Raw genomic sequence first — 13,662 nt, forward strand, 5'->3', positions numbered from 1 at the left:
TTCACATTGCCTTCATGGTATCTGAGGTATTCTTCAGGAAATGCACCCAGTGTACATGCCAGATGACCTCTATAGGGCCAATAGATGCCAAAAGAGTGTTCTTTCAGTATCTATCTAGGTAGAATATATCTGCAGCGTCTGAGGAACAGGCCTTCAGCCGAGGAGACAGTGGGTTAACGAAACAGCAACCTGTCATGGGGCTCTACTGTCTCCTCCAAAAGAATTGCAAAAAAACCCACGGGGAAAGATCACGTTTAGTAACCTGAGTTTTGTCACCGTGATGCCAACGTTCCTAAATCCATGGCGGATTACCCAGTTTGAATAAAGAGTAGCCCATACACAAAGTACTTTTTCAACAAGAACCGTGAACGTTCGGTTTTGATCTTTTACTTCAATTTCTCTTTCTCATATGACAAGGAAACAACTTGTACGTAGTCACTTTAACAGTAGCAGATTATTTAGTAATAGGCTTACATCTCTCGCCTTTTTCCTAACTCTCGTGCAGTTCGGGTTTCCCAAGGCACACATATCCACAGTCCCAGTTATCTGTTGGATCTCTCTCTCTTGGAGAAAACTCTCTCAACTGGACGGACTCCAAACACTTTCACACTTGTGATTATCAGGCTCACACACTGCTCTCGCATAACTTTAGATTCACCCACGCGTTCTCAGCATGTCCTGTGTTCCAAAACCCCGAAAGGCAAGCTTTTGATAAGTAAAAGGCTCTGGCATGGCTAAGCTCTGGCAGGAGCAGCAGCCCATCTCTCTTCCATCTCCATTGCTCAACCTCCTCTCTCCTCCATCTCACAACCTCCTCTACTGCCACCTGACCCGCCACTCACTCATGTGCACATCAACCAATATATAAGTAGACAAGACTGATACATTTTCCAGACATCTCCAGAGTGCTGGAGGGGAACCCAAACTCTGGGCCACTACACATCAATATAACTTTTTTTGATGGCTAGAAAAGCACAACTGGTCAGTGCGAAAAAAAATACTGCATATTGTAGGTTTTGCTTATAATAGCAGTCTATGGTGATCATATGCAGTTGTAAGGAATATAGTTGCATAAGTCATTGAAATTCTTCAGGCATACACAGTACTGTGTATAAGTTTTAGGCCTCCTGTAGACGGCCGGGTCGGATCCCAAATTTTCACAGAGGGATGCGCGCCCTGCCCCTGCAGTGACCACTGCGGCTCACCTGCTCTGCCATCTCCCCGCTCTGCTATGTGCTGGCTCTCACAGAAATAGGACATGCTGCGATTTGTTTACCGTGCGTGTTTTCACGTGGTTAAATCGCAGCTGTCTGCATAGGATTGCATTATCTAATGCAATCCTATGGCAGCGGGCACGGGCAGGAAATCTCGCTGCAGAATTTAAACCCGTGTGTAGGGGGTCTTAGGCAAGTGTGGAAAAAATGCTACAAAGTAAGAATTTGTTTTCAAAAATAGAATGTGTCTGGTTGACTCCATATTTATTCTGCAGCAGGACAACAACCCCAAACATACAGCCAAAGTTATTAAGATCTACAGTATCTTTAGTGTAAAGAAGAACTAGAAGTCCTGGAAGTAATAATATGGCTCCCACAGAGCCCTGATCTCAACATCATCCAGTCTATCTGGGATTACGTGGAGAAACAGAAGGATTTGAGCAAGCCTACATCCACAGAAGATCTGTTGTGGGTTCTCCAAGGTGTCTGAAAAAAAACCATCCTGTCGAGTTCCTTCATAATAATGCGTGCAAGTGTACTTAGAAGAACTGATTCTGTTTTAAAGCCAAAGGGCGGTCACACCAAATATTGATTTGATTTAGATTCCTTTTGTTCATCCACTTTGCATTTTGTTATTTGACTGAAAAACTAATAACAATTGCATTTGGGAAAGCATGCTTTCATTGCGGTATTTTTTACACATTTGTCTAAAACTTTTGCACAGTACAGTATATAGCAAGCAGATAGCATAAACATGAAGGGGGAGATTTATCATATACAAAGTTCAGGTGCAACTTTTGGTCTAAAAACTGATCTATTCTGAGACAAATTCATGAAAATGTTTCACATTGTATGTTAAATTAGGAGCAAATGCCTTCTTTCTCTGTGGTGTGAAAGTTGGTGCTGGAAATACATTTCCAGAACACCGGTGTAGCTGTGAAACTTTTTATGCAACTTTTTAAAAATGTTGTACATTATAAATCAGGTCTATGCCATTGTACCAGGTCTATGAATTTACTTCAAAAAGATTTTATTTACTTTCATAGAAAATTTACACTCTAAATTGAAGTACATGATATTGATTTAATCTCTGTGCATTAACAGAAGATTTACAGTCATATATAACATTACTGGATGTGTTGTCTTCTTCCGTCGCAGCAAATGTTTCACTTTCCTGTATATATGTATTTAAAAATAAACAATGACATTTCACTGCTTTACTATGCCGTATCCAATGAACACCCATATAAATTTAAAAGTAAAGGCCCATTTAGACGCAACGATTATCATTCAACATTCGCTCAAAAGCCATCTTTTGAGCGATAATCGTTGTCTAAATCTATCCTCAAGGCCCCCTCCGCCCCTCCTCTTCCCCTTGCTGTTGGGGTCCCCCAGGGCTCTGTCCTCGGCCCCCTTCTTTTCTCTATCTACACAGCCCCTATTGGACAAGCCATCAGGAGATTTGGCCTCCAATACCACCTGTATGCTGATGACACCCAGCTATACACCTCTTCCCGTGACATCTCTGCACCTTTACTCCAAAACATCACTAACTGTCTGTCCGCTGTCTCTAACACCATGTCCTCTCTCTACCTAAAACTAAACCTCTCTAAAACTGACCTGTTGGTATTTCTACCCTCCACTAACCGACCTCCTCCTGACATCTCCATCTCAGTGTGTGGCGCCACCATAACTCCTAGACAACATGCCCGCTGCCTTGGAGTCATATTTGATTCTGATCTCTCTTTTACCCCCTACATCCAATCTCTGCCCCGAACATGTCAGCTGCACCTCAAGAACATCGCAAGAATCTGCTCTTTTCTCACTGTGGACACGCTTAAAACGCTTACTGTTGCCCTCATCCACTCCCGGCTCGATTATTGCAACTCGTTGCTGATCGGCCTCCCCTGCACCAGACTCTACCCTCTCCAATCCATCCTGAATGCGGCAGCCAGGCTCATCTTCCTGTCCAGCCGCTACTCGGACGCCTCTGCCCTGTGCCGGTCACTGCACTGGCTGCCCGTTAAGTACAGAATTCAATTTAAACTTGCCACCTTCATCCACAAAGCCCTCCACAGTGCAGCACCCCCCTATATCGCCTCCCTCATCTCAATCCATCAACCAGCCCGGGCTCTCCGCTCTGCTAACGAAACCAGAGTGAGCGCCCCTTTAATTCGAACTTCTCATTCCCGCCTCCAAGACTTCTCCAGAGCAGCACCGGTCCTCTGAAACACACTACCAAAGGCCACCCGAGCAATCCAGGACTCGCAGAACTTCAGGCGTGCTCTAAAAACGCACCTCTTCAGGGAGGCATACCGAATTCCCTAAACAAACCCCTCTGTACTCCGCCTGATAACATGCTCCCTGACCTACTGACTGCAATCCCTGCTAGCCATCATAAACCGCTCCTGCAGTCATACTGTTTCTGCCGTCACACGGCTAAATGTCTGACCATTGTCTATGTGTATATCGCCCCTCACTCTCCACCTCGCCATACAGTGCACATCTCCAGCCCCTTTACCTTCTGTATCACCCCATTACTTGTAGTATGTAAGCTCGTTGGAGCAGGACCCGCACCCCTATTGTTTCCATCAATTGATTACTTTGTAACCGTGGTTCTGTAATGTTTGTACTTTTGTCTTTCTGTATCCCCCGTCTATGTAAGCGCTGCGGAATATGTTGGCGCTATACAAATAAAGTTTATTATTATTATAAATCCGCGGCCATTGTGCACTGTTCGTTCATCGTTGATTTCTAGCAAGCTAGAAATCAACGATGACTGTTATTAGCTACTTAAGAGTTATGCAAAGATGATCGCTCAAAACTGTCACTCAGACTGCTGTTTAAGCAATTTTTGAGTGATCATCTTTCAGTCTAAATTCACCCTAAAATGACGTGACCAGGCGTAAATAATAAAAGATAGTCTAGCAGCTTTCATGAATCTGGCACATGTCACTTAGACTGAAAGAAGTTGCATTATAGACTAAAATCCAGAAGCATGAGCTTTCATAAATCTCCCCCAAAGTGAGTAGAGCCGAAGTTTTTTTGTTTATTTACTCCTTTACGTTTTTGGTAAGTTGATAGTGAAACGTTCTAAACCATTTATTTTGAGCTCCCAAAGACACATGAGTGTCAGGAAATTAAACCGGACAAGAATGCTGCACTTAAAGGGGTTTTCTGAGTATGACAAATTATTTTTTTTGTCCCACGCCGAGCTACTTCTAATATACTTACACTTATGAAACGATCTATTCCCACAATCTAGTCCCTAGTCATGTGATCCATCATCGTTACAATTCTCAAAGTTTTGTTGATGCCCCATTCCTCTAGGATTGCCAGCTTGCACTCCAGGCGTGGAATTGCGCATCAGCAACTACATCCCTGTGAGAGCTAGATGTTCCAGGCTTAATAATTGACAAGCATGCATAGTAAATGCCAGCTATTGTGCCTGCGCCAGTGTCTACATCCAGACTGTCCTAGCAACCGCTAAAGTCCAGCAGTGCAAATACTCACGGGAGGTGAAGCAGACAAATGGGGGAAGTGACGTGATGGAAGCATTTAACAAACACAGGTTGTTGTGGTGGAAGTGGGAAACCAATGGGAAATACAAAATAGTTAATCTTTAACCCATTCCAATCCACTGTCTGACGTCTTCCAACATTCTGATTGAAGCCTGTACAGCTCTGATGTCGGAAGACATCCAGCAGGGTATTCTTACTGTATATTACTGGCCTCTCTGTTGTCGGGGGCCTCTTCGCCATGTCACATACTGCAGTCCTGGCTCTAGCCAGCAGATGGCGCCATTATAAAATGGCAGAAAGAGAAAGCCCCCTAGGAAACTCTGTATCCAAAATTGGATTGCAAAGGGTTAATAGTTAGATAGTCAGAACAGCATATCTGGATAGTTTTTTTTTTACTGAAAATCATAGTCTGATAACCCCTTTAATATTTTCTTTGTAAAATGGAGTCCTTGACTTGTAAAGAGCTGCCCTGCTACTTGTTGCGGAAAAACAATTATAACACAATGCCAATGCTATCCCCACACATCAATGACATAAAAGAGAACTTATGTACTTCTTAACTCACTAATTATTATAAAGAAAAGATCCATTTGATACTGACTATGTTTATTTGTATCCACTATGTCACTCATTTTCTCAAGCATATTAGGAAAAGTGTTCATCAACATCACTCACCCCTGCTTTCACGTAGATTGGAACGAAGAGCCATCCTAGAACGACTACCATGACCAGTGCCTGAAAAATAAAAATAAACAGCCTATGAATGTCAGAAAAACCTCACTGATTGTGTCCTTTTATGCTGCTGAATGCTGGGATTAATATACTCATATGGTAAATGGTAAAATTACCCCTTTGATTTTCGAGGTGCCCTCCTTGTTCTTGTTCATCCCATTATTGGTCTCCTTTTATTATGTGTACAACAAGTGCCAGGTTCAGATACAATGTGGGCTTCAGTAGTCTCTGACGCCAGGCTTAGGGCGCCCACCCACTGGCGATTTTTTTTTCTTTGCGTTTTGCGTTTTTTCTCAAGAGCAATTAGAATTGAATGTGTTCCTGTCCACTGGCGTTTTTTTCTGCGTTGCGTTTTTTAACATAGGAACTGTCAGTTGCATATGTGTCCTTATTTTTCTCCTAATGCACCCATGAAAGTCAATGGAAATTAATGGAAAAGCCGCGAAAACGCGGCAAAAAACGCGGCGAAAAACGCGGGAAAAACGCCGCGAAAACGCTGCGTTCTTCACGCACGAAAATCGCAAACGCCAGTGGGTGGGCGCCCTTAGGCCCAATGTCCACGGATGGGTCGGATTCCGCATGTGGGAGCCCACAGTGGAATCTGACCCTGCCTGCGGCTGAGGACCGTGTGTACGTGTGTGGGTCGTCTTGTGGCACACATTCGTAGTAGGAGTTGTTTTTTTCCAAACTCGTGCTTTCCCGCGAAATCCGCGGCCCATCTGTAATTGCAGACAGGCAACGGATCTGACGGTTTCCATTGACTTCAATGGAAGCCGCCCGTGCGGGAACCACACTGAAATGGAGCATTCTGGAATTGGAGGGCACTGAAGATGAAATGTGGCTGGGTCTTTCAGCATGACAAGAATCCCAAGCACACCACCAGGGCAATGAAGGAGTGGTTTCGTAAGAAGCATTTCAGGGTCCTGGAGAGGCCTAGCCAGTCTTTAGATCTCAATCCTATAGAAAACCTTTGGAGGGAGTTGAAAGTCCGTGTTGCCCAGCGACAGCCCCAAAACATCACTGCTCTTGAGGAGATCTGCATGGAGGAATGGGCCAACATACGAGCAACAGTGTGTGCCAACCTTGTGAGGACTTACAGAAAACATTTGACCTCTGTCATTGCCAATAAAGGATATATAACAAAGTATTGAGATGAACTTTTGTTATTGACCAAATACTTATTTTCTACCATAATTTGCTAATAATTTTTTTTTTTTAAATTAGACAACGTGATTTTCTGGATGTGTTTTCTCATGTTGTCTCTCATAGTTGAGGTCTACCTATGATGTCAATTACAGGCCTCTCTCATCTTTTGAAGTGGGAGAACTTATACAATTGGTATCTGACTAAATACTTTTTCCCCCCACTGTATAGTGGAGCCATAAGCCCTCTGTGTGCTGCCATATGTATAGTGGCCCGAAACACCTATTTCTGGCCCCTCCATAAATGTCATACATGTCGTGTCTTTTATGGGAATGCACTGTGCAAAGTGTCTTGTCTGCCGTTATGTGTATTGCACAGCTGCAGCATATATAAGGTTAATGTCTGAAAGTGGCTGCGGTATGTCTGGAAATGTATCAATATCTGTCTAGTCACGTGATGTTTGTACCCTATAAGTATGAGTGCTTGAGAGCTAGGAGAGGGTCTGTCATCTTCAACGGTTGTGAAAGGAGTGAGAGTGCCGGCCACATGGGGGTACCTTCAACCCTCATGTGGTGAAGTGACGAAAGAGAAGGAAAGGTATATTGAGGCCTTCCATGCCAGGAGCCACCCCTGAAAAGAGAAAGAAGTGAGAAGTCCGCCATGCAGAGCTGTCTACAAGAGTACAGAGGGAGTGTTCCCTTCCCCCGTCCTCCTGCAGAGTGTTTCCTGTCGAGGAGTGGAGCACTGTAGATAACTGAAACTGCAGGCCCAATATCATCCTGAGTTACCCGGTACTGTTATACCTGGATGCCACCAGAAGCTAGGGGTTTGACAGTTCTTAGATGGATGAACGCCCCTGTCAGGCCCCTAGCTCCCAATTGGCTGGCGACCCAGCACAGCTCAGAGGCCGAGAGCACCGTGGAAGGAGTTTTCCCTGGGATGGAGGATAAGGTTAGGGATAGTTTCACAGTTAGGCTTACATTATTAGCTGTTAATGGCTCCATGTGAGTGCCGGCTGGCATTTACATGGAAGCATTGACACCTAATAATGTAAGCCTAACTGCTAAACTAACCCTAACCCTCCATCCCAGGCAAAAGTCAGTTCGCACCTTGCCTCCGATGTCCCTTGCAATGAGAACTGCAGGCCTTGTTAGCCACCGCCAGCAGGACCTTGCCACTTGTTTCCCTGCAGCCGTTGGCAGGACCTTGCCGCCCGGGTCAACTAAGTCTCCCCACCCTCCCACCACCAGCGCGGCAGCCACGGCCACCGCCTCAGCAAGTAAGGCAGAAAGGGGGGGTGAGTGGCAGCAGCGTGAAGGGGAGTGAGCAGGAGCCCAGGACAATCGACAGCAAGAGCCAGGGTTGGGAGACAGCAGGAGCCGAGGACAAGGCACACCGAGCGCCAAGGTGAAGGGGAGAGAGCAGGAGCTGAGGATAAGCCCCACAGAGCACCAGGGTTACACACCGCAGCTGGCAGAACACACAGCTCCAGAGGGTCCTATCAGCGCTGGAGTGGTGAGTGTGGCTAATCAGGCACTGGGGGCGTGACCTGGCTGTCAAGCTCCCTAACACTTGGCTACACCCACCACTTCCGGTGGTGTCAAGGTACAACGGTATCGAGTTATCCTCCCTGACCTAGCACAAGCAACTTGTCTTTCCCGCTTGTGCGAGTTAATAGTATTCTGCTGTATCTTCTACAGTAAAGTTTCCAGTTACTCCCGTTCCCAGTGATTGAGGTATTCAAGTCTATCAGTGTGGCGTCACACGTGAAAACTTCACGTCCACAACACTTATACAGGTAACCGCTGTCCCAGCATTGCCTGGAAGAGGCCTAGCGGTGCCTTGGCTGAGGTTCTGTGTGTCTCTCCAGGGAGGAGTCTGGTTGAGCCACCGCGACAAGTGCTGACAAGTGCCAACTCTACCCCGCCAGCTCCTTAGTGTGGTCGCCGTTGGGGGCACCACATATGCTGCCGCCTTCTAGACAAGGCTCATCCCAGAGATTTTCTCTCCTGTGCTGCTATAGGGACTAAAGCATAGTGTAAAGAAAAGTTGAATAAAATTTAAAGAAAAAATTCCAGTTAAAAAAAAAACATTTTTCTCCACAAAAATGTTTTAAATTGATAAAATACCAAAAAAAGTTTTCTTTAAAAAGCAACACATAATAGATATTACCGCATTCGTAATGGCACAGAAAGTGAAAATAGTTTGATATTTATCTCACTTGGTGAACACAGTGAAAAGGATTTCTAAAAGTAATGCCAAAATCGCTATTTTTCTTTTGTTAACCTCCCGAAAAGGTAATAATAAGCAATCCAAAAGTCACACGTACCGCAAAATGGTACCAATAAAAGCCACATCTCTTACCACAATAAACAAGACCTCTCATGGAATTTTTTCCCACCTGCCCACACCAAAAAAAAAAATTAATGTAATAAAAATTATACAACACATTATCTGTACCCCAGAGGGGTGCCATTAACCCCTTAAGGACATGGCCTATTTTGGCATTAAGGATGCAACAATTTTGGGGGGATTTTCATCCCCATTTTTTAAAATCTATCATTTTTTAATTTTTCTGTTGACATGGCTGTATAAGGGCTTGTTTTTTGCATGGTGAACTGTAATTTTTATTTGTGCCATTTTGGGGTGCATATTGTAAAACCTTGATTATTTTTTTTTATGATAGCAGGGAGAAAAAAAACATCAATTCTGCCATTGTTTTTTCTTACAGCTAAAGCCCACAGTCGGATTTATGCTGTGTTCCCCGCAGCGTAAATCCGCGGTGGAATAACGCAGCTAATAGGTTCTATTGAACGTAATGGCTCAGTCCTCACATGCGGGATTTACGCAGTTGTTCCGAGATTGCCAGCGGGGTCTTTTTGTTTATTCCCGCAGCATTAAACCGCGAGAGTTTCCCGCTCTGTCCGTGGGCAGGTGGTCTTAATCATGCAGCATTAATGACACAATACATTTTTTCTGCTGGTCGGTACGATTGAAACGATACCAAAATTGTTATTTTTTTTAGGTTTTTCCACTTTTGCGCAATAAAATCCCTTTTTTTGGAAAATATTTTTTCAAAGTCCTATGACTTTTATTTTTCAATGGATGGAGCTCTGTGAGGGCTTGTTTTTTGCTTGATCTGTAGTTTTTATCGGTACTGTTTTGGAGCACATGCGGCTTTTTTTGATCACTTTTATAGCTTTTTTTGGGAGGCAAAATGAAAAAAATAAGCATTTTGCCTCAGTTATCTAGGTTTTTTTAAACTTTTTTTGTGCAGGATAAAAAAGTGCGTTCAACTTGTTGTACGAGTCGTTATGGATATGACGATACCAAATATGTTGGATTTTATTTTTTTTTTTTTATACTAATAGGGTAAAAAGCACAAAAAGGGGGGGTTACATTTTTTTTCTACACTATTTTTATCTTTTTTTTTTCTTTTTTCACACTTTTTATGTACCTGTTGGGGACTTGATGCATAACACCTATGATAAAGCATTACAGGACTTCCGTCTTGCAATGCCTTATCGCTTGTTATAGCGCTCATAGGTAATGGCAAAGCAGGACCCCTGTATCTGGCATCCTGTTGCCATGGCAACCCATCAGCCCTCCGCGATTACATCACAGGGGTCCGGTGACGTCACAGAAGGGGCACCCTTACTCTGTGAGCCCTCTACATGCCACAAGCTACATAGATCGCAGGCAAGAAGTTAATAGCAGGGATCGCTGTGCCAATGCACCCCCTCTGTGACAGTCGGTTCCCGCTGCCGGATGCCGCGTGATCTCTTCTGATCTCGTGGCATCCACATGACGTGAGGTTCTGTAATGTTGCATTAAGTACCACCCTGCCGTGATGTAACCTTACATCATGTGTCGTTAAGGGGTTAAAATATACAACTTGTGCCATGGCTGTTGCAATGCGACAATGATAATTGCTTGGTGCCTAAGGCACGAAATAGTCTACTCACAAAGGGGTTAATATTGAGGGCCCTGGTGCCAGAGAAAAATCTTAATTAAATGGTAAGATAATGAATAACCAATGAATGTGACAAATGTAATGCTGTATCTCTTCTGTTCCCTATAATGACTGCGGCCTTCTAGTGCTATACTATCAAAGAAGAAGCCTAGATTGGATGTTGCATATACAAGTTTGATAAAACATTTTGCCATGGATTCATTTTGCTTTTTTGTACAAATCACCATATCTTGTAATGCAATAGTATCATGACTGTAATGCAAAATCTTACATTCCATTCGAAGCCCCCGATGACAATCCCACCAGCAGCTGCTGTGCCAGCCAGGCCAACAAAGTGCCCACTTCCAATGTTGCTGGCGAAAAGAGATGCTCCAATCTAAACGACAAAACAAACAGAGCGTTAGTTTATTTAATTTCTAGTTACAGGACAAATGCACGGGTGTAGTGGGGAGGGGGGGGGGCTGTCAAGAAGAGAATGCGACTCAGCTGCTGGGTCCCCAGAGCCACCATGAATGGCTACATGTTGAATACTGTCAAGCTTAGTGACATTAAACTGGTATAAGATAAAATACAGTAACTAGACCTCACAGAATTTAGTCATTGAATCCTAGAGTCTCAACATTTTGCCTGACAACTCTAATTTAATATATCAAGATGCTTACAGACAGCACAGATTGTTAGATTCACCATCTCAAGAGTGATGTGTCACTGGGAATTATTTTCTTATGTTGGCAACCATGCTTGGCAGAATATACAGGTGGTGGTGCCCTAGGCACAGTGTTTGAACACAAGCGGATATAGAAATTCTTAACTCATGTGGCACCAAACATCCCCTTACTTATTACATTAGAAAATTAAGTAAAATCACGTAAAATGCTAAGCAGGGATGCACTTAAGAAAGGGGTCTACAGGTTCCCGGTAACCTCCCTGAAGACTCTACTGTTCCTTTGTTAAACGTCAACCCACTCAGTACCGATGACAGCCCTCAAAGCCACACTTTACGAAAACTGGCCAATGAAGAAATAACCACCCCCCCTCTGTTGCAACAGTATACATACATTGGAGTCCATAACATGCGTATGTGCTGCTGCACCAGAAGGGGGATGCTCCTTCTTTGCCACTGCTACAAATAAACCTATCAGGGCTTAAATCTAGGGATGGAAAAAAAGGGAGAGAATGAGAGAAGCTCAGGCACCGCAGGCATGTGCCACTATAGTAGGCAAGGTCCACCTACCCCCAAGGTGCACTCCTGCCTTGTCTATGCCTCTCTGCCTCACCTTTGCACTATTGTAAATTGGCTGCTGCCCGCTAGTTAAGTCCTGCCTCAGAGGATTCCTGCCAGGCCACGTTTAGAAGAAAATCAGATTATAAAAAAAAAGGGCATGGGAATACTTATGTGAAACAAATGGAGGTATGAGATACTAAGTTAGTTTATCTATGTGCTGCACATTAGTAAAGGTCCATTTAGATGCAACGAATATTGGGCAAATGATGCCCGACACTCGTCCCCGCACATACTCGCTAGTATCGCTGGCTCACAGCTGGGAGGCTGCTATTTACACTGAAGATCAGCGTTCAGCTCATCATCCATCGTTTATGCAGCATAAACAATGGGCGATGGGCAAATCACTGATCGTTCAGTGTGAAGAGCAGCCATTCAGTACTTAACGGCCGCTAGGTTAAGCCAATGGAGAGGGGCAGGTGACAGCGAGAAGCAGCCTCAGTGCCCCCCCCCCCCCCATGGCCGCTCTGTGAGCAAGCCAGTGAGCAACCGTGCAACAGCGCGGAAGCGAGTATTTGCCGGGACGAGTGTTGGGCATCCTTTGCCCGACATTAGTCCTGTTTAGATGGGCCTTAACACTTATCTGAGGCACAATGAGGTACATTTTTAACTTTATTTAGAAAGTACAGTTATTTGCACATGTTGCAGCCATCTTGTGTTTTACTGTCACTACTACTGCGAAACTGCAGCATAATACTTTTGTTTTGCAGTGACATGACCGCAATGTGTGAATATACCTTCAGCATTTCGAAACTCCCCTTTAGAAAAGTCTGTGTTTGCCCCTACATAGGAAAAATACATGGATATTCCTGTCTATGGATTATATTACGGCCCTAGCTTAGACCTTACGGCCTCTTCCCAACTGCAGCATGCAGAGTGAAAGCTCTCTCCCTATACATAAAAACCAAAGAGCTGTCAGTCTAATAGGTACCAAGAGAAACTACAGAACGTCTCACAAAAAACAAGACCTCACACTAAGTCGAAAAAAAAATGGGGGTGTCAAAAGATAGCGGCAAAAGATAATTTAGTAGTTTTCAAAAAAAGAAATTATATATATATATAAAATATTTCTTTCTTTCTTTCTTTTTTTTTTTTTAAGTAATACAGAAAAAAAAACATGCAAATTCGGTAATGTCATAATTGTACTCATCCGTAGAATAAAGTTATCATGTAATTTGTGCCACAGTGTGTACTCCATAAAAAAAAAAGACCCTCACAAAGATGGAGGAATTTCATTTTTTTCAATATCACTCCACTTGGGTTTTTTTTTTAATGCTTTTAAGTACATTATATGGTACATTAAACAGTAGCATTAACAAATACAACTCACCCTACAAAGAATAAGTGACTGCTACATCTATCAATAAATGAAAGAATTATAATTTTTTGAAAGTAGACAGTAGAAAACGAAAATGAAAAAAAAAAGGGCTGCATCTTTAAGGGGTCAAATTCACACCTAAATGGTTTAGATTTGGCTGTATTTTTATGTTTAATTTAGTTTTATTAAAGGGGTTCTGACACAAATAATTTTTTTATGCTTTAGCAGCCATTGTTCCCTGGTCTGCCTAATGGACCCAGGGAACCCATGGGTTAATGGCTGCTAAAGCATAAAAAGATAACACTTACCTGTTCTCCTGTTGTTGTTGACATCGGGGGTCATCTCCCGGCAGCATATTAGCACTTTCTGCTTAGGTTAAGCAGCCTGACTAGAGCCACCTGATTGGTGCACGCTGTGCAGTCACGTGGTGCCGAAGAGCCAATCAGGTGGCTCTAATCAGCAGCGCTGCTTAACCTAAG

General features: G+C 43.6%; 1 protein-coding gene across 1 annotated transcript in view; it reads right to left on the reverse strand.

Moving 5' to 3' along the window:
• SLC5A1 (solute carrier family 5 member 1) overlaps positions 1–13,662 on the reverse strand; it is a 63,066-nt gene that overhangs the window by 32,484 nt on the left and 16,920 nt on the right. Inside the window, exons 3-4 of the mRNA XM_066603586.1 lie at positions 10,855–10,959; positions 5,411–5,470 (exon numbers count right to left, since the gene is read on the reverse strand). Coding sequence (XP_066459683.1) covers positions 5,411–5,470; positions 10,855–10,959 — 165 coding nt within the window. The remainder of the gene's footprint in view (positions 1–5,410; positions 5,471–10,854; positions 10,960–13,662) is intronic.

Source organism: Eleutherodactylus coqui, chromosome 5, assembly GCF_035609145.1.
Source record: "Eleutherodactylus coqui strain aEleCoq1 chromosome 5, aEleCoq1.hap1, whole genome shotgun sequence".
Taxonomy (NCBI): Eukaryota; Metazoa; Chordata; class Amphibia; order Anura; family Eleutherodactylidae; genus Eleutherodactylus; species Eleutherodactylus coqui.